General features: G+C 37.1%; 1 protein-coding gene across 3 annotated transcripts in view; it reads left to right on the top strand.

Annotated features, from left to right (window-relative positions):
• atk (artichoke) overlaps positions 1 to 22,237 on the top strand; it is a 63,329-nt gene that overhangs the window by 38,630 nt on the left and 2,462 nt on the right. For 2 of the 3 annotated variants that reach the window (XM_089651243.1, XM_089651242.1), the window contains exons 2-3: positions 15,493 to 15,742; positions 18,791 to 21,414. In XM_089651243.1, coding sequence (XP_089507369.1) covers positions 15,597 to 15,742; positions 18,791 to 21,414 — 2,770 coding nt within the window. In that variant the 5' untranslated portion in view covers positions 15,493 to 15,596. Of the gene's footprint in view, positions 1 to 15,489; positions 15,743 to 18,790; positions 21,415 to 22,237 lie in introns of those variants that run through there. The other variant, XM_089651244.1, reaches the window with a different exon arrangement.

Genomic DNA, 22,237 nt, shown 5'->3' with positions numbered 1-22,237 from the left:
TTCACGTAATGAAATATAACGGAAAAGGAAATTGTTATGATAAAATAAAATTAAAAAAAAATGAACATCATTATAGAAGCCATATTAGAAATAGAAATAAAGATAAAACTAAATAAATGATAGAAGTATAATGTATTTATTTTTCTGACTTTAAATTCTTTAAACAGAAGTTCTGATGAATATGTACATGGTTTAAATATAATTGTTTTTAATATTCATTGTTGTGTCATATTGACATAATATGGTATTGTGGGATGGGGTGGATGTACTGAATCTATTATCAATCCAGTTATTACAGTACAAAAACTATGTTTGAGAATTACATTTAAATGCCAACCTACCCACCCCTTAAGAAAGAATCCGATATATAAATAACAACAAATGTTTTAACTATACGTTAAAAACACACACACAAAATATAAACTGAATACTTTGGCATACTACATAAAAAGTAACGAACAAAATGACACAAACCTAGCTTTAGTATGGTGGTAAGTAGGGTGAAATAGTTATTTTATTTTCTGAAAATTATTTAACTTTTTTTTTAAAATTAATATTTTTAAAAAATATATTAAAATATAAACCAATAATATTAATGATATATTTCCTGGTTATATAGTAACGCACCCATATTTATGTAATTATTTACACTTAGCTATACCTACGTATAAAACCTAATTAATATTCTTGTTATGTATGTATATTTACTATCGTGTAAATATGTACAAAAATTCTAAAGATTAAGAAGATTGAATAATTTATTCTTCAGAAAAAAAGTTTTGGTTTAAAAACTGTGTATTATATTATTTGTATTGAAAGTTAGATTATTCCGGCCTTGGTTTTAGCAATTTTAATTAGATTATTCTTGTAACGCCTCATGTATGAAATTATTCAAAAATAAAACAATATTTTCGCCCGAAATGAGAACGCAAATGCACATTTCTTCATTGCGATGCGTTCACTAACCATGTCCGATATTCTGTAACAAAGTTTCATAAAAAAAACATGTCTAGACCCCTATTTGTGCGGCCAGATTCTTTTCTAAAATATATATTTCTAGCAGTTCTGTAAACAATAGATCTAGTGTCTAAAAAATATGTTTCTAATTCTCTCTTATTTAATAAATCAAAAGCAAATTGTCTGTGAAATCATTGTTTTTTTTAAGTAGGTACTTATATACCTACCTACTTAATTATAAACTATATATTGAATGTAACATTTCAAGTAAGTAATTATACAATTTGTCCATAAAACGTCACTTTCAATAACAGTTCTTTTTTCAAACTTTCTTCGGGCAGGTAGGTACCATAATATTGAAATAAATCCGATTTAGAAGATACAATTAAACACGACGAATCTTTACTGAACCATTGAAACGGCCACCATCTTGAAACGGAAACTAATAAATTCAAAACGGTCGAGTTAAAAAAGGATTTCGCTACGCTCAGTCAATTGTCTTCCTCCGCATAGCTAGGCTACTCGAGCGATAGAGATTTCCGCGTATTCGGTTTTTGATCTGGCCATTCGATTTGATTAATATCATAGGTACCTCCAAATATTAATACGGAAATATTTATAAACTTCTTACTGCGGTTTAAAGTCAATGAATCCTCCTAGATTTCACCATTACTGTGCATTTTCTTTAAAGTTTGTACTTCTGGTTTTTGGAGTGTACCACGATTTTGATTGTTTTTTTTCATTGTTACGTGTTTTAAAATATTTGAAAATTATATATTCTTATCATGTAAATTTATTATTTCTCTTTATTTAGTCAGTTAAATACAATTGTTGAACATGTATATATTTTAAATTAATTATTTAGACAAGAAAAGAAATACGTGTTTACCATGTCCCATATTTTCATTCAATTAAATAAAGTCTAAAATCGTATTTAATATCAGGTATTATGTGAGATTTATTTTGTGTTGTTTTAAATAGCATAATAATTTTAGAAAAAAATTTACTTTAAATTTGGACCAACATGGATAAAAATCATGTTTAATATTTCTAGTTTGGAAACTATTATTTTCATTCCGTGACCATTTTTATTTATATATTAACACCCCTTTTAGTGGTTTTTACATAGGAATAGTTTATAAAATTATACGCAAAAAAATATTAATATCTGAAGTGCCCCAAGAGGTTTAAAAAATATACATAACTGAAGTGCTGCAAGAGGTTCAAATATTTAGTATGTATTGACGTAATAAATTGAAAATATCGACTGAAGAATCCACCCTCAATTAGAATTCGGGGCAATGAGGAGTACATATTATGTTAGTTAGTCTCCCCTAATATATAATAAATAAATCCCGACTTATAAATAAAATGTAAATGTAACCGAATGGAAATTATAAATATATTATTTATTACTTGTCCCATAATTTTAGGTTTTTTTTTTTTAAATTGCCCAATTTATAATTCATAAAAGGTATATTTATTTTAATCATTGATAAAAAATCACCTACCCTAATTTGGCTATTGGATAAGCAATCACGGGTATATCGCCATCAGATTAGAGTCTACTGCCTTCTTTAGGTCAGCCCCCTCCTTCTCTAGCCGACTTCTGTTAATTTTTCCAAACAAGGGAGCCATTTTTGATGATATTGGATTTTGTGCTACTTGCCCAGAATAGGTCGACTTGGGTTTGAAGATACTTTATTGTGTGAATACCGCACAACATACAGCCAAGTCCCAGCTAATCACAACCGCCTGGAGCCAGTGAGATTCCGGCATGTTGTGAGGCTGAAAATGGTGTGGGGAGAAGGAAATGGGAAAGATAAAGGTGGGAAACTTCTGGATATTCTAGAACGGTTGATCGATAAAGGATTTATCGTTAATGACGATAACTTGTCATTATTTCCGAGCACGACTGCAAATTAATAAAATACATCAAGAACAAATAGGACGGGTTGTTTCGGAGAATTTGAACAATTCATCAAATTTCAACGTTCATTTTCGGGTTCTGTGAAAGTTCTATTCAATTTCTGTTATTATATCATTATAGGCAAGTTGCTTGATAGAACTGAAACAATAACAGAACTTGAAATAATCTTTCACAGAACTTGAAAATTAACTATGAAATTTGCAGAATTGTTCAAATTCTCCGAAACAACCCGTCCTTTGTTCTTAGTGCCCAAGCATTTTCTTAAGCCCAGCATTTTCAGTGAAGCACTACACGGACATTCATGGTATACCGGTAAAACCAAGTATGACATGCCCTTGTGAAAGAAAGAATGCACACGCCAGGATTTGAACCCGCGACCTATATATATATATATATATATATATATATATTGTGACTGTAATGTCATCAACCATTGCACTGCTCCTAATCATTCGTCTTCCTCCTTAGCAAAGAGACATCTAATGGCTCTTTATGTGGTTGTTATTTTTGTCGCAACTTTATTTGTGACTTACAGCTAGTCATTACCCCGTCACGCGCTGCTGTGGCTCAGTATATCTGTTCAGATAGAGAATAGTACGTTTTACATCCACGTCCAACAGATGGCACTGTTTAAAAAACATGTTTTTTCCTGTCACAGATGACATCTACCTATATAATATAGGTATATAAAAACACATACGTATTCGAATGCAAAGTTGGGTCTACATTTCAAAGCAATCGGTGAAGAAATTTTGGAGATTTATGATTTTGAATAAACGAACATTAACATTTTTATTCGTATAGATAGATAATCGATAATGATTTCATTTATTTTCTTTCAACGTGGCTAGTCGATTCGCAATTTACAGAAACTTACGATTGTTTCTTGTTCAATAAAGTTTTCTTTTTAATGTTCAATCAGTCATAGCAGCAGTAATCAACTGTTTTCAACTATAAGGCGAGTTTTAGCTCATCAATTTACGTCTAATAGTCACATTTCACATCCGAGAGTACCTGGAGGACCTGCTGGTGGATGTGCGTTGCTCATCATATGCAGAAGTCAAAAGAGCCGCACAAGACAGGGAAGAATGGAAGAGGAGATTAGATGAAATTGCTGCAAACCAATCCCAGGATTGAAACCAGAGAGAGAGAGTCACATTTAACATGTTCAAGTCATGCTCAGGCACGTAAAAACGTCAACTATCTCGTACCATTAATCGGAAAACTAACAACTATGCTGTAGGTCACACTGAATGGTTCGCTATGTGATTTATCATGGGTGCCTGGGTTAATGGGATGTGGTTTGTCCAGGTCTTGGAGGCAGATGCATCTGCCCACCAGATGCGTGCCTGATGGAAAGAGGACGATTGATGAAGGCTCTTCCACCTCTTCAGCCGGACACTTTAGACTCTTGCACCGTAGTGGGAGGGCTGGATTCATACCCCTCCCCAAATATGCACACCATCCCCAAATAATGAAGTAAAATCTTTTCTTCGGAGCCTCCTGAGTGGATTTAATGTAAACAAATTAATCCGTAAAAACAAAGTTTTGTTACATCTATTTTAAAATGTCTTTTAAACATTAAAAAATGGTTTGATTTAGGATTGTACCTTCCTTCCCAGGGGCTAACTGTGCTAACAACCTTGCCGAATATCAGTCGGGTAGGACTGACATTTATTCAGAATATTAACTGCTCTAATGGCATCCGATTTTAGAGAAATGCGTATACATCCGCTTATGTACACGTGATAGCTACCAAGAGTTGGCAAGAATAAGATAAAATGCATTGTCATCGACAACGAGTCTATCCGCTAAGCTTCAGCTCGATCGGATATCGGAAAGTGGGTTAATTTCCACTTCCAAGATTTGCATTCATTCATTACCGAAAACAAAAGTGAAATTAAACTGGATGTTTTTGAAAAGAAAATACTAACCATTAATAAAAGAGCCAAATAAAAAAGAAAACACATTTTCATGCAATGATTCGAATGAATTTATGTTTGGCGGAGCTTAAAGATGGCATAATTTAACTAATTTAGATTTCGCGATGGATAGTGGAGTTGAATAACCAGAACGTGGCATTCATTCCGGGCTGTCAAATCTACTAAACACGTTGAAGATGGTGAACAAATCTATCTTTTTGTTTTCGGAAGCTTCGTGCAAATAAAGGCAAGTTCCATTGGGCATAAAATAAGGCACGCCTAATTAAGGCGATGCCATACGTAGTAATGCAAAATCATGTGTTTTTGGTTTGAAAATTTGGTCGCCTAGAAATGTTTCAGATGCTTTAATTAAATACTGCGAGTAGAATACATCTTGGCTTTTGAAATAATCGAGTATTTTTTAGATAAGTCTTTTTATAGCCCAGAAAAAAAAGGTCTATGAAAACTGCTTTAAAGTTCAAAATCTCCTACTCACGAACCCATTTTCGGTTATGATTTTATTGTATAATGTAGCAAATTAAGTTATTTATAAAATGATCGAAAAATAATTAAATATTTATGCCTAAACATAAAATAAAAGGCACTTTTTGGCTATGTTTTTTTCTTGCATAAATCAAAACAGGCGGATGGTGTTAAGCGGGAATTTAAACCTTATCGCCATCTACGTAAGGGTTGTTATTGATAGCGGCTCAATTTAAAATATTACACGACGTAGTGCATCGCCTTAAAGAAAAAATATTCCCAACAAGTAATAAACGAACAAACAATAGGCTTTTTCACCAAATGCACAATTAAACAAAAAAATAATATGAATACTGCACAAGAGTCCCAACTGCTCCCAACTGTTCGGAGCCAGTGGGACGGAAGAATGGGAATTACCGACCTGGATATTCACATTGGATACAGAGAATATCTACCACTCTGGAACAATCTATATTATTTACTATCGTATACATGGTGTCCGGAAACTTGTGTTACTAGTTTCCAAACACCGTACAAAAACTGGCGAATCATCAAATAGAGAAACCAAAAAAAAATTTAACTTGTTTTTTAATTTTCTCTACAACTAAAGGGTTAAGAATACATGTTGAGTCAGGCCTACGCGTCGACGCATTTTAAAAGACATTAACCGAAATTAACCCCCAAGCGACCAATTTTTACCATAAATTCCAGCTTTGGACTCCATGAGCTCGAAAACGAAAGCTGTAATCAAAAAAGTTATACCACAGAATCGACTCCAAATGTGAAATAGATTCACCAGTTTCCCGCTTTATTACGAGTTTCCGGACACCAAGTATGTAAAGAAGAGTGTCTGTGGTTAGTTTTTTTACATTGAGATCGATGAAATTTTGCACACTTGGCCTGCAAAATATGAGTAAGGTGACTAGGATTTTTTAACCTCCCCCATCCTATTTTCCCACCCCTTACTGCAGAATAAAGCCCAGGAAACGCAGGGTGCTTTAGCTAGTACCTACTATATATTATTTTACATTAATTAAATGTGATTTATATTATAATTAAATTAAAATTATTTGCGTACCATGGGATTTGAATCCGCAACCTCCGGCTGCAACAATTAGAGTAACGCTGCAAAATATTGTACATACGTTTATTTCAGATGAATTATTCAAAATAGTTAGACCTTGAGCTGGATTGAAGAATGTAAAACAATAACAATTTTCGGCTTGACTGTTAACAATTATTTGATTTAAATACAAAAGGAACTATAATCTGAGACCATCTTCAAGGAGCTTGGAACCTTGGAGGAACTGAACAATGCAACTAACATTTTGGAGTACGATGAACGTACCAACAAACTAACTACCGACTCACTCTCTTCGGCCAATGCACCATTGAAACGAATAAAACTGATTGTTTTGAAACAAGGTATTGTCTACATTTTCACAAAAGAAGTCACAATCGTTTGTTTAAAATGCCCATTACAAGAAGTTATGCAAGTTTTTGTAAAATACCACATTTAGGATATGCTGTACACCCTGAAAAACTTTAAATTTTTTAAAATCACAATAAACCTTTATCGTGTTCTATAATTTGATAGTGATAAGGGAACGAATGTGCTATAAAAAGTGGAAAACTTGCGCTCATAACCTTGAAATGTTTTAAAAAATGTTCATTCATTTTAACAATCGCCAGTTTTTCAGTGGTTTCTTATGATAATTATAGGTTATAAATTAACTTTGTATATCGTCAACTCTTCTGTATTAAGATAACAACCGCTTAACAATGACTGATATTATCAAAAATATTATGTTTAAATTGTATATCTGTCCGTGTTACTCTGGTTCTATGATCTCGGCATAAATAAACCATTCTTGATCTCGGATTTGCTTTAAATGTTAGTGTAATTTTCAAATTTGGAACTGATTGTATGAAGAATTAAGACAAGCGATAAAGTATCTATGTAAGAATATAATATAATATTTGTAGCAGAAAATTTACCGTCATTTTCAAAATTCGAAGTGATTTGTCAAGAATTCTAAAGTGTTATTTTTATGTGAATACCCCGGAGTTCTAACTGCTCGAATTGTCCCAATTCTGAATGGTGGTCTTCTTACATCAGGGCGATGTTGAGAGTGTCTTCCACTCTCGAACTATATATATTCAAATAAATATATATAAACAAATTCATCAAATTCAATTTACTTGGGCACGCCAGTATTTGAACCCGCATTTCGAATTGCTAGTTGAGAGCCTTACCTCTCGACCACGAAGGTTTTTCTGTTGCGAAAAAGTGATTTTTCAAAGGTCTGCGCTAGTTCGAATAGTAATTCTAATAAAATTACATTTATATAGCGCAATTTTTACAGTATATATCTCAGTATCATCTTTGATCCCAGACTACCGTTCTCGGACCATATATCACGGCCCACTCAAGCCAGCTACAAACTCCTGGGTTTTATCATCACACCATCTAAACAGTTTAATGACCCAGATGCAATGATAGCCATGTTCGATGGCGTTATAAAAAGTATGCAGAAGTATGCAGGAGTATGCTAGTGGTGTGTGGAAATCCAGGAAAAAATATCCTCAGGTGCATGGAACTTATTCATGCACCATAAATAGACTTACTTGAGGCAACTAAAGAATAGATTTAGCCTAGAAATCAAATGTTCTGCAAATATTGCAAAACTTAGTTTTAATGTAATTCATATCTTTATTAATAGCCCATTCCTCTTGGAATGCTATGGCTTATACGTGCCAGAAAACTTCAGCTGTAGTCGTTGCCACGACTTGTTCAAGATACCACACAACAGGAACAGATGTTCTAGCACAACATGACAGGAGGAATGGTGCTGTTGAATAAAATTTCGGAAACAGTGAATGTATTTATTTCCTCTTTAAATAGAATTTTTCCTTTTTTGTATAAATATCTTCCCAGACGTTGAACGAGAAGTGAAGAGTATCGGAATGAGAAGATTGTACTGTAATTGGATGAATAATAAAAATAATAATGAAAAACAAAATTCAAAATGTCTCCTAAGCGATTCGGGGACACATCACAAATAAACAACTCACCACATCACCTTGACAAGGCAACTCCAGGAATTTCTTCCAATCTCTTCTGACCTGTGTGCATAAATAAACCACTCACCTGTGTGGCTCTGTGATACTTCGGCTGACTTCGGCCATTAACTTCGGCCTCCGTCCATCGTTCAGAAAAGATTATTTTTTTCAAATATGATGAAATCGTCATGTTCATTTGGACTTTCTTTTTCGTTTTTTTTTTAAATTATGATAGCTACCAAGGTTTGTAGAAAACATATATTTTCTACGATCCTTTGGTTCCTGTCTGAAGAATGTTTGAAAAAAGAATTATCAATGAGTTTATTTGGACAGATCGTACAATTCATTATTCGAATTTTTTTAAATGTTACACACAATATTAAATGGTTAGTAATTAAATTGGGAGGTATTTAAGTACCTACTTACAAATCTTGTGGTTTCAGTGGAGATTTTTGAGTACATTCTGTGGTCTAGAAGTGGGAACTTTAGATCACATATTTTTTGGTTGTCCCTCTCTAAACAAATATCCTCTCTTCTATCAAGCCTTATCTAAAATTGCCTCCCCTCCATTCAACATCTCATCTCTTCTAAGTCTGAACTCGACTCCAATTTTCATTATAATTTTGAAATTTGCCAATTTAAATAAAATTAATATTTAAATTCACCTTTCATTTCTCAATAATTTTAAATGATGGCCAAGAACACCCTTGAAGGGTGAAAGCCAGAAATAATAAGAAAAAAAAAAAGTAAAAGAAAATTTGAAACATACTTTTTTTGTACACGAGGTCTTAATGTTCACAGAACTACTAATATTTTATAATTGTATTTGATACGATAATATTTATATATTTACCAGCCGTTTTTTATGTTTTGTGGACTAAATTAGATATAAAAATATGACCTTTCTTTAGAAACGTATGAAACATATATTCGTAAGTACCAACGAGAAAAAATGCTTTTCCAATTTGTGCAAATGCAGTCATTTGATGTTTTCTATTCCCTAGTGTCGAAAATAATCGTAGATGCAAAACTTTTTAACAGAAACGATTTGAAATTTACCTAATAAAAAGATGTATGAAGAATAATTGCATGCATCATTATTCACAAGAAAGTTCAATAAGCTTTGCATTATCTATTGATAATATTATATTACTACCGCAGACCATTGATGTGTTTAATTTAGTCTATGCCGCAGACCCGTGGAAAATCAAGGATAGTCTGAATTCTCGATAAATCAGTACCAATTTTACCAAATACATATTGCATTACTAAATAATTCTCCAAACAAACACTTTCAATCTTAAAAATGACATTAAAATTAAAAGAAAAAATTCTAGAACTCATTGAACCGGAGTTCCAGACTGACGGAGTCGTTGCCGAAATTAGTATTTTTATATTACAGCTTTTCTATAAAAGTAAGGTTCAAGTGTAAGTAACAAATAAGGTTTTTGATTTTTAGAAATTTAATTGGAAATTATTGTCAAAATGAAATCTCAATTTGTGTATTCTTTACAGACATTTTGATCAAATAATTACATTACAGAAACATGAAGTAGGTACCTAATCATGAGATTATGGCATAAAATAGGTCAGCCGAAAATGGTTTTTTTTTTCCCGGGTAACGGGGACAGTTGTAAAACGGCGTTATTTATACATATTTAGATACTATTTACAAAGAAAAACTTCTATTAATGAGCTCTTTCAATAATTGATTTTTTTTACAATTATTGCATAAATCTTCGATTAAATCATTGAAATTGTAATCCATATAAGTATATGCCGGTATGTTAGACCCAGAGAGAGATCGTATCGTTCTGTATCTTCTGTCTTTTATGTTTTCATACAAGACATGTGAGATTTTAATTCAAAGAACGTACTACCTCTCTCTGGAACTACTATAGCGCGGATACTGTATAGTGTATATATTGTTTACTTAGAAACTAGGTAAGTTTCCCCAATAATGGTGTCAGTCCGTATGAATCGAGGTGTCAGCAATCTGGGCGGCTTACGTAGATTAGAACAGCATTCTGTACCGGATTTGTGGTCTAGTAATTTCCTTGTGCCGCGAAGAACAAGTAAACTTCTGCTCACTATAAACTATAATTCCTTCTACCGACTGCTGCGTCACTGCTATTCGCCATGCTATTTGCTATTGAATATTCTCACTCTAGATTTTCCGCAGAACGAGAAAGTACCTGACCCATTTGCGAGCCAAATAGGGCGATTAAACGTTCGTACAAATCAAATAATATGACGACACATACGTTGGCCAATAATCACATGACATTGATTTTTAATAACTGAATATCAGTTATATAATGGTAACACTGGATGTTAAATTAAACTTTATCCAACACACTGATGACATCATTAACAAAGCCAATAAAATGCTGGGATTTATAATTCGCACAGCAGAACCCTTCCACAACATAAACACTCTATATTCCCTTTACACCTCATATATTCGCCCGCACCTGGAACACTGTAAACCGATCTGGACTCCTTTATACCAAGCCCATATCGAAAGAATTCAAAAAAATTTTAAACACATAAATTATAAACTAAACTTACACTTCTCAAATTATACCGAATCCATTAAATTTCATAATTTTAACTCCCTCCAAACACGACGTCTAATTTTTGATCAAATCCTATTATTTAAAATTCTAAATAATGGTCTGGACTCACCAGAACTTACCAATTTAATAAATTTTCATATTCCGTCTAGATCAACCCGACAATCTGATTTATTTTATCTACCCTCGTGTAGAACAAACATTCGAAAAAATTCCCCAATTCCTCGCATATGTGCACAATATAATAAAAATTTTACAGCATTGACATTTTTGGTAATAACCTAAAGAAATATCGATATGAAGTAATGCGTACGATCGATTATTAATATGAGAGTATGGAATGTATCGGCAGCATCTCCTATCCTCTTCCTATTTTCCTCTTCCTATCCTCTTCCTATTTTCCTCTTCCTCTCCCCTTCCTTTAACACCAAATTAATTTTAAGAAACTAAAACTTCATCAAAAAAAAAAAACGCTCATCACTCCTGGACAGCCTGAACCCCAGATTCCTACCCACCCCTCATACCTTTCCTTTCCAGACCTTTCCTTTCACCTCCTACCCTTACAAAAAAAAAAAAAAAACTTTAAATTCATGAACATACAACATAACAATTTTAACATCATTACAGCGGCGAGTAGCAGGCGTCCCCGGTGCGGGCCAAAACTGTTGGTAAATTTTGCCAACATTCGCGGCCTGCACACAAATTTAAATTCCGTCCATCACCATCTTTTGTCCCAACGTCCCAACCTTCTTTTCCTATCCGAAACTCAGATAGCCGAGCCGCCAGACTCCTCCTATCTGGACTGCCCGGGCTTTACCCTCGCAAGCAAATTTCGACTCAAAGGAGGAGTCTGCCTCTATAGTCGAGCTGACGTCAACTGTGTACGACTATTGAGTCTGGAAAACTCCAGATTCGACGTAATGTGGGTGCGCGTCAATCTTGCCAGTACGGCAAGATTCTACGCATGTCTATACCGCTCACCGAACCATAGCGAATTAGACACTTCCGAGCTCTTCAAACATTTGAGCGATACTATTGATGATCTTTGCCCCGCTACCCTTCGGCCGAGTTTGTTGTTCTGGGGGACTTCAATGTTCATAACGAACCATGGTTGAAGTTCTCAGGCCCAACGGACTCGGCTGGCCGACAGGCGGAATCCTTTGCCATTTGCTACGGATTAGAGCAATTAGTTCAGGAGCCTACAAGGGTTCCTGATGTCCAGACTCACCGCTCCAATCTGTTAGACCTATTCTTAACTACTGTGCCACACGGTTATAAGATTGACGTCACAGCGCCTCTGGGATCATCTGACCACTGCCTAGTGACGAAATCAATCCCTGTTAGCCTCAGACCAACCAATGAGAGACTGAGGAGAAAAGTGTGGCACTATAGGTCAGCAGATTGGTTCGGTATGCGGGCCCATTTCAACGCTTTTCCGTGGTCAGCTGTTTGTTTTCGGACTTCGGACCCTTCAAGATGTGCCCAGGAGATTGGTGAAGTCATCAAATCGGCGATGGATGGCTTCATACAATCGACTACTAAAGAAACTGGTGTGGGCTCAAAGCCGTGGTTCAGTCGACAATGCTCCGAAGCAGTTCGACGAAAAAACGCGGCTTACCGAGCCTACAACACATCTCGAACGCCCGAAAGCATATCAGCATACAACAAATCGGCAAAGGAATGCAAGAGAATCATTAATAGGTCAAAATTCGAACACGACCTGCAGATCAGCAAAAAGCTGTCTGCCTGCCCGCATGGCAGCAGAGCATTCTGGTCGCTTGCGGGCTCAATAGGTCGAAATTTTTGCAAACCCAGTTTGCCACCTCTTACCAGACCTGACGGCTCACTAGCAAACACCGCCACCGAAAAGGCTAACTTATCAGGGAAAATGTTTGCGGAAAACTCGACCCTCGACGACGGGGGTGCTGTTCCGCCGTCGGTTCCTCACTGCGGCTTCTATATGAAAAAGCTGAGGATCCGGCATCGGGATGTACTCCACGTCATACGGGGGCTCGATGTTAACAAAGCTAGTGGACCTGATGGAATACCTGCCCTGGTATTGCAGAGGTGTGCTGCGGAAATAGTTCCGGTTTTGACAAAGCTCTTCAAAATGTCCCTGAAGTGTGGTACTGTGCCCTCTGGTTGGAAAAAAGCGGTAATTCACCCTATTCCCAAGAAAGGTGACCGCTCCAACCCGGCCAACTACCGCCCCATAGCGATCACATCAGTTCTGTCCAAAGTGATGGAACGTGTGATCAACGACAAACTGCTCACATACCTCGAGAAGAACAAAATTATCAACGACCGTCAATACAGATTCCGGCGGAACCGCTCGTGCGGTGATCTTCTCGCGTATGTGACGCATGTTTGGGGGCGGTGCCTGGAACGTCACGGTGAGACCCAAACGGTCGCACTAGACATATCCAAGGCCTTTGACCGGGTCTGGCACCGAGGACTTGTCAACAAATTGCATTCTTACGGACTTCCCGCATCCCTGTGTACGTGGATTGCTGACTTTTTAAGGGATAGGTCGATTCAGGCGGTTGCTGACGGTTTCACCTCTTCCTCGCACTCCATAAATGCTGGCGTCCCACAGGGATCGGTTCTGTCTCCGACTTTGTTTTTGTTGCACATCAATGACCTTTTGACATGTTCACCGAATCACTGTTACGCGGATGACAGTACAGTTCATGATAGCTTTTTGTTTGACAAGCCCCCAAAGGGCACACAAACTCCAACGGCTCGGAGGGCTTTGAAGCAGAGAATGGACGGTTATCTCGAGAGTATTTCCTCCTGGGGTAAAAATAATCTCGTCGAATTTAAATATGATTTAAGATTTTCGTCGAATTTAATGTTTCAAAGACCCAATCCTGTCTGATTACGTCTAAAAGGGATCCAAATGATAATCTAGTCTCCTTCAACGGAAGCAATCTTCCGAACAGGCCTTCCATTGATATGCTTGGTGTAACTATAAGTGACCAGCTCAGGTACGGGGGCTCCATCGAAGCCAGAGTAAAGTTGGCCTCTCAGAAGCTGGGCGTACTGTACAGGGCCCGCAGATACTTTAATAGTACACAACTGCTCACCCTGTACAAATCGCAAGTGCGCCCTACGGTCGAATTTGGCAGCCATCTCTGGTCTGAAGCCCCTAAATACCTGAAAAAAACCCTTGACTCTGTGCAGAAACGGGCGGTCCGTTTGATAGATTCCCCAATCTTAACAAACGGACTGCAATCTTTAGAGCACAGGCGTCAGGTAGGTATGCTGTCCTTGTTCTATCGGTATTACAATGGAAGATGCTCTGAGGAACTAGCGTCATTGATCCCTTCGGCACCGGTGCGTAGTCGGGATACACGCCAAACGCGCGCCCAACATTTGTACACAGTTGACACTTGTCACATGAGAACGGGTCGCTTCTACGAATTCGTTCTTAAGTTCAACAGCTCGGCTGTCAACATGGGACTCTTCAAGACCCATGTTCACTCCTTCCTCTCCACAAAAAGACCCTCCACACAGCATCCCCAAAGATGACATAGGCCCTGAGGGAAATTATTTTCTTCAGGGCCTCCTGTGTGGAGTAAATATAAAAAAAAAAAAAAAAAAAATTCTAATGCACTTTAACATAAGAAACTTCTGTGGCTTGACTACAATTAACTTTTATATTTATATCTATCACTGCATATTATATAAAAGCTGTTTGTTTCTTACAAAATAAATAAATAATCATAATAATATAATCATTCATTTATAAATTAATGTAGGTAGGTAAAATAAGGAAAAAATGTGATTACTGGAGCAAAGAAATATTTAATTTCATTCCTCTTTTTACAAATTTACCACCCTCACAGATTAGTCTATAAATCTATGCTATATTTTTTTATTGTTTTCTATCAGTGCAATGCAATACCAGGGCAATATTTTGTTAAAAACGTAGGTAATCCAAAAATAGCCGAAGTTTTATTTTGTTTACTTATTTCAGAAATTGAAGAGCAAAATATAGCGTGTTAGATAAGTAGGTATCTGTTTAATAAAATTTAGCAAAATATAATTACACGTGCGTGAGTAGAAAATCCGACGGTTAAAAGCATGTTGTAATCAGGTATATTTATTACGTAATTAATTAATCTATATCTAATCTATTATGTACCGTTCAAATTGTATCTTATGAGTGTATAAATGTTGTCTCTATGTCCCTGCTGACAAACTACACAAGTAGTTTAGCGGGTTTAAATGTGAATAAATAAAAAAAAATAAAAATAAAAATAAAAAAAAGCTGATAATGTGATGGAGCCCTTTATTTCAAAGACAGGTACTAATCAGGTGCCAATAATTTATTATGTAGGTACCTACTTAAAAAATAATTTTGAAAAGTTTAGGCAAAACTGATTTTCCTTCTTAGATTATGAGCATAGGATTTAATAATACAAAAATGATAACAGAAATTATATTTTAGAAGGTAAAAAACTAGATTTTTTTAAGTTCTTTAGAAAAAATGTTCAAACAAATAAACGTAGGTACAAACTAAGTACTTCTAATTATTTTCTTCCTGTTTTTGTTCCAGTAATGTGCCCCTGCGAGTGAACGCGCGCCTGCACTGTGCGCGCGAGCCATGCTCCCCGGCGAGCAATCTGAACAATTCGAGCACGCCGAGCACGCCTGAGCACGATGCGGAGTGTTGGGCTGCACGTCGCGTGCTGTGCGCTGCTTCTGCTGCTGCTGGCGTGCGCGCGCGCGCAGCGGGCCCCGTGCCCCCCGCCCGACTCCATCCTGCCCTGCGTTTGCGCGACTCGCAACGAGGAGCTACAAGTATGGTAAGCACTAAACAATAATTTGAAAGTCAATCTCCATGAGTTTTCTATATTTATAGCGTAATGTTAAATAAAATAAAAAATCAATAAATGCCTTTCTTTTATTTACTTTTATGTTTAAAATAAGAAAAAAGTATTAAAGAAGAGTGATGGGAATGATGAAAGCATGATGAAAGTATGTGCCAGTACCGTTCCTTTGCAGACAATCTCGAAGAAAAATTCTCCCGACCACGACCTACGATGACCCTCAATTCGTTTCAACTGTAGACTCGATCCCTTAAGTCTCATCCCTTTTGACAGAAAATCCAACCCTTTTCACAACCCCTCAGGAAATCACAAAAATTATAAAATCACTCAAAATCAAAAATCACCCGGCCCCGACTTAATCTCAAACAAAATACTAAAATGCCTCCCCTCCAAAGCCATCTGCACCTTCACAGCCATCAGCAACGCGTCTTTTAGACTTCGCTTATTCCCAAAAGACTATAAAATCACTGACGTCATTCTCATCCCCAAACCCGGCAAAGATCCCCTTCAGGCCCAAAACCACAGAACAATCAGCCTCCTTCCCTGTGCAGGAAAAATACTAAAAAAAACTCATCTTCACCAGATTCAAATCAATAGTAGACGAACTCAAACTCATCCCTGATTTTCAACACGGCTTTCGATCGGGCCATTCCACTCTCCACCAACTTCTGCGGGTGGTCGAACAAATTACTAACGGTTTTAATGATCGCCAACACACAGTAATCCTCTCCCTAGACGTCTGCAAATTATTCGACAAAGTCTGGCACAGAGGTCTCATTTATAAAATGTACCTCCTCAGTATCCCCCTCCCAATGCTTCAACTCATAGCCAATTTCATTAAAAACCGTAAATTTAAAATCAAACTAGATGGAATTTTTTCCACCGTGAGATTGCTAAGAGCTGGTTTCCCTCAAGGCTCTATTCTCTCGCCAGCTCTCTTCAACATCTACTTAAGCGATATCCCCAGCCCCAGTATCTACGACTAAAAAAAAACCAAAATAGGCAAATTTGCAGACGATACTGAAGTCATCGACTTCAGTAAGCGAAATAACCGCAGCACGATGCGTCCAAGCCCATGCCTCAGAACTAGAATCATTTTTCAAAAAATGGCGAATCAGTATAAATCCCTCCAAAAGTGCCGCTTGCGTTTTCTCCCGTAAACGCCCCATAAGACAACCCAACATCCACTTATTCGGAGAAAACGTCCCCTGGCAAAAAAAACATTAAATACCTCGGAATCACCCTTGACAGTAAATTAACCTGGGCAAAGCACATCACCGAAACATTAAACTCAGCCAACAAAACCTTTGCATCCCTTTACCCAATGATAAAAAAACAAGAAATAAACTTTTAATATACAAATCCACGATAAGACCAAAATTAACATACGCAAGACCAATCTGGGCCCACGCTTCAAAATCACAATTAAATAGATTACAATTATTCCAAAATAAAGTCATTCGCACAGCCCTGGGAGCCTCCACGTGAATGAGGGTCTCCCAAATCCACCGTGACTCCGAAGTCCCCCTCATTATTGACCACATCATAAGTCTCGCGGAATCTTTTTATTCGGGCATTCCAACCCATACAAACCCTTCCATTAATTGTTTCGCCCAGTATGACGCAAATGCCAAAACCCAGTATAAAAAACCAAAACAAATCCTACATAAATTACCACCCAAATTGCACCCATCTTTTATTGCAAAAATTTTTCCACAAAAAACTAAAAATTATCTTCCTACAACCAATTTAAACTCATGATGTAAGAGAAAGGGGCCTTTTTGGCCCGAAGCTCTGTATGCCATTATTTCAAAAAGTACCGTTCCGACATTTGTGGCGGCCGGAGGGTGAATTATCTGAAAACTCACAGAATAAAAGTATTTTACCTACTATAATTAATTGTTTATTCAATCTTAATATGAGTAGGTACAGAGTGACACGTTAACTTTGTCGCAAGTGTACATAAATATTGTGGATTAATTTTTTTTTACATTCATTTGCATTTTACTACAATAAGGAAGTTGAGTGAAAAATATTTTGACTTATAAAAAATATGTTCATGTAGATCAAAAAATATCGATTCTAAATATATAAATATATTTCTATATTATTATTCTTAGAATTAGTTAAACGTTCTTGAAAAAGCATTCAATAGCAATAGACTGTATACGCTCCACGATTGGTCGAAAGAATTCTGACGTCACATGTGTCGTGACTTGTACGTACAACGGATCACCTATGGTGCATCTCTTTCTATTACATGAGAGATGGTCGGTTTAGATGAGAGAGGTGTATAGGCCAAACGTTTATTTGGGTTTGTCAAATATATGTACGTATTTGTTGTTATTATTATATGAAATGGATTTCTAAAGATACATATTCGTATAGTGCTTTATAATAATATGTTGTTTATTGAATAACTTAGAAGTTTTCATTATTATACATGTCACATAACATGTGATACACTTCAGGCCGCCGGCTGCCCAGAAAAGTCTCACAGTGAACTGGGCTGTAAACCGTTATTTTACTTTTGGTCTTTACTTTTCTGCGCGGTGGTCCTGAATTCGCGCGGGGCACCTCAACAAATAGCGACGGGAATACCGTACCAGGCGGGAAAAGCAAATATTCTAACTTAAAATATTAATTTAACTATGAAATCTTCAATTCTAATAGATGGTTAACATTGGTAAAAAAATTACTGGAATTCCTTGTTGAAGAATTAAAAATTTTTCCATACAAAATGCTTAAGCGACGTGGTTTTCACAGTTCGAATGACGTCACACCCACACCCCGCCTCTTACCGCTCGGATTCCGCTCATTTTGGCGGGCTTAATAAAATTTAAACTTTGAGAATTAATTTAATTATGAAAACAAACTTTAAAAAAAAAAAAAAAAATACCAGTATTTAAGTTTGAATGCGAACATTGATAAAAAAAAATTTTAAAAATGGACTCAACTTCCTTATTCCTTATTATTCATAAAAAGTGGCTCAATGTGTAATAATATTGTTCAATTTCGTTGCAGGTGTACACACAGCGATCTACCAAAAGTTGTAGAGGGATTAAAAACAATTGGCGAGTACATATCTCGACCCATCGATGAGCTCATAATAGAGCATAACCACCTTCCGGCACTCCCCGGGAGGGCATTCCGCACCTTGAGAGCTCTGCGCCTTATGCTGCGCCACAATAACCTGGAGAGAGTTGCTCCGGGATGGCTATCTGGCCTAGAAGACTCCCTCATGGAACTCTTCATCGTAGAAGATGACCTTCGCAGTTTGCCTGTGGACAGCGTAGCTCACATGAAGAAGCTACAAGCAATTACTATAGAAAGTGATCAACTCAAGAGGTTGCCCAGCTTTTCAAGACTAAGTAACTTGAAGTATTTGAAAGTGCAATCTTCCTCGCTGATTGAACTCAACGGGCGAAGTTTTAAGCACCTTCCATCCTTGGAGAAACTGGAGGTTACCGGCAGTCCCAGACTTCTCCGGCTTGAATCAAATCTTTTGCATGATCTGCCGAGACTCTCAATGGTCAACATTTCAGACTGCGGATTGACGTGGATTCATCTTAGAGCTATGTCTCTACTGCCGTCGCTAGTAGAAATATCTTTTGAAAACAATATGTTAACCGATGCTGGAATGGTGGGGCGAGTCTGTAGAGAGCTCCCGGCACTCGCCACTCTAAGACTTGACTCGAATCGCATCGATAGACTCAATGAAGCGTCCTTTGTTGATCTGCCGGCATTAAAAGAACTGACAATATCCAAAAATAAAATTGAAGAAATTTTTCATGGAGCCTTTCACAAAGTACCGGCATTGAAGACGTTAGATTTAAATTATAATTTTGTACAAAGGGTTCACCCAGAATCATTTTTGCAGTCATCAGGAAGTGGAGTAGAAGAATTGTGGTTGGTTGGTAATGAAATTAACCATGTTACGGAATTAAGAGCCATACTCGATGCATTACCGAGGTTGAAATTCTTGGATATGAGCAATAATTTATTAGAAGATATTCCATATGGAGCCCTTCGAGGACATCCCACATTAGAAAGGCTACACTTGGATAGTAATAAGATAAGAACCATTGAAAGAGAAGCATTCATGGCAATGCCGGCCCTCAGAGAGCTCAGATTGAAAAATAACTCCCTCTCAAATCACATAGATGGACCATTTTGGAATTTACCCGAATTGAAGGGTTTAGATTTGTCTATGAACTTCTTCAGAAGGCTGGAACCTCGCCTTATTACTAATCTACCATCACTCCGAAGGGTGGACATAAGTAGTAACAATATTGCCATAATTGATCCAATGACTTTCCTTGAGACTCCACTACTTGAACACGTCAATATGTCAGTGAATGCTCTAGCTTCCATCCACCCTGCTACATTTAGGCATCTGATGGGCTTGTATGAGTTGGACGTTAGTAGAAATCGATTGTTGGAATTTGTTCCTGGCCTACCCAGAGGAATTGAATATTTGCACATGTCACGCAATCAAATGACTGCTTTACCAATTCCACCCTCACCAGACCTAGATCTTCCATCATTGAGAATGCTGGACCTTAGTGCCAATACACTGCGCAGTATTCCGTCTGGAGTTATGACTTCATTGCCCCAGCTAAGGAGACTAGATATTTCTTTAAATGGGCTTCAGCAAATAGAGGAAGGATCACTAAATGGGTTAGCTCGGCTTGAAATGCTAGACCTTCATAATAACATGATTGCTTCTATAAGCCCCAACGTATTCAAAGACATGATTGGTCTCACTCATTTAGATCTGCACGGAAACACATTAGAGAGTCTAAAGCAAGACATATTACGTGATGCGCCTCACTTGAGATCGCTAGATCTTAGTAGAAATAGATTGCAAGAGGTTGTAGTTAACGCTCTAGAAAAAGCAAGGAATTTGGAAATGGTGAATCTATCTTCAAACTATTTGACGTCACTCCCGGAAACATTTTCAGGGTTAACAAAATTAGAAATATTGGACTTGAGTAACAATCAAATGAAAATTATTTCTCCCTCAATATTGGGAACCCTGTCTGCTCTGAAAGAACTAAGAATGTCCAATAATAAATTACTGGAGCTTAAAGAAGGAGCCTTCCAAGATTTACGGAGCCTCGAGTTATTGGACTTGAGGAGTAATGAATTGGAAATGGTTCATGCCGGTGGAATTCGAACATTGCCAGAAATAACAACTATACTAATGAGTGAAAATCGAATTATTGAAATTCCCGATGCTGCGTTTGCCGAGTTGCCTTTACTGAAAAACTTGGAACTTCAAAATAACAACTTACACCGCATTTCAAATAACGCCTTTTACAAGGTGCCAACTCTACAGTTCATGAACTTAAGTAATAATGAAATAGGAGGTCTAGACTCGGCAGGACTGAGGAATGTGAAGTCACTTGAAGTATTAGACTTGACTAATAACAAGATAACAAGAGTAGGCACTATGGCTTTTGAAAATATGGAATGGATGGTGGAACTCAAGATGGACAATAATAAGATATGTGCTGTTCAAGGGGTTCCTTTCAACAACATGCCGAGATTGAAGGTGCTCAGTCTGAGGAATAATAAGATGACATCGCTCCCTGAGGAAGCAGTGAAAACTCTCCGCAGTAACATTGCTGTTTTAGATATAGACGGTTTGTATTTTTATGTTAAACTAGCTCAACCCCACCACACGTTGCTGTAGCTCAGTCTGTCTGTGCAGAGAGAGAAACAATAGTTCATGTTGGTTTTACGTCCAACAGATGGCGCTGTTTTTCATAAAAAGCATGTTTGTCCAACAGATGGTGCTGTTTTATAAAAAAATATTTTTTACCTGTGACAGGTGATATCTATATAATATAGGTATATAAAAACACATACGTATTCGAATGCAATATTGTGTCAAAATTTCAAAGCAAACCGTGAAGAACTTCCGGAGATTAAGATTTTGAAATTACGAACATTTATGTAGACTAGCTGTACCCCGCCACGCATTGATGTGGCTTAGTCTGTCTTTGCAGATATAGAAACAATAGTGCGTGCTGCTTTTACGTCTTACATATGGCGGTGTTTTACTTTTTTTTTTTTTTTATATTAACTCCACACAGGAGGCCCTGAAGAAAATAATTTCCCTCAGGGCCTATGTCATCTTTGGGGATGCTGTGTGGAGGGTCTTTTTGTGGAGAGGAAGGAGTGAACATGGGTCTTGAAGAGTCCCATGTTGTAGGAGGGAGGAAACACAGAGGCCGGCAGTTCGTTCCACAGCCGAGCTGTTGAACTTAAGAACGAATCGTAGAAGCGACCCGTTCTCATGTGACAAATGTCAACCGTGTACAAATGTTGGGTGCGCGTTTGGCGTGTATCCCGACTACGCACCGGTGCCGAAGGGATCAATGACGCTAGTTCCTCAGAGCATCTTCCATTGTAATACCGATAGAACAAGGACAGCATACCTACCTGACGCCTGTGCTCTAAAGA

Source organism: Hesperophylax consimilis, chromosome 4 (assembly GCF_061612785.1).
Source record: "Hesperophylax consimilis isolate HC1 chromosome 4, BYU_Hcon_1.0, whole genome shotgun sequence".
NCBI lineage: Eukaryota > Metazoa > Arthropoda > Insecta > Trichoptera > Limnephilidae > Hesperophylax > Hesperophylax consimilis.
Note: the sequence above shows the minus strand (reverse complement) of the source record. Positions and strands in the feature narration are given on the sequence as shown.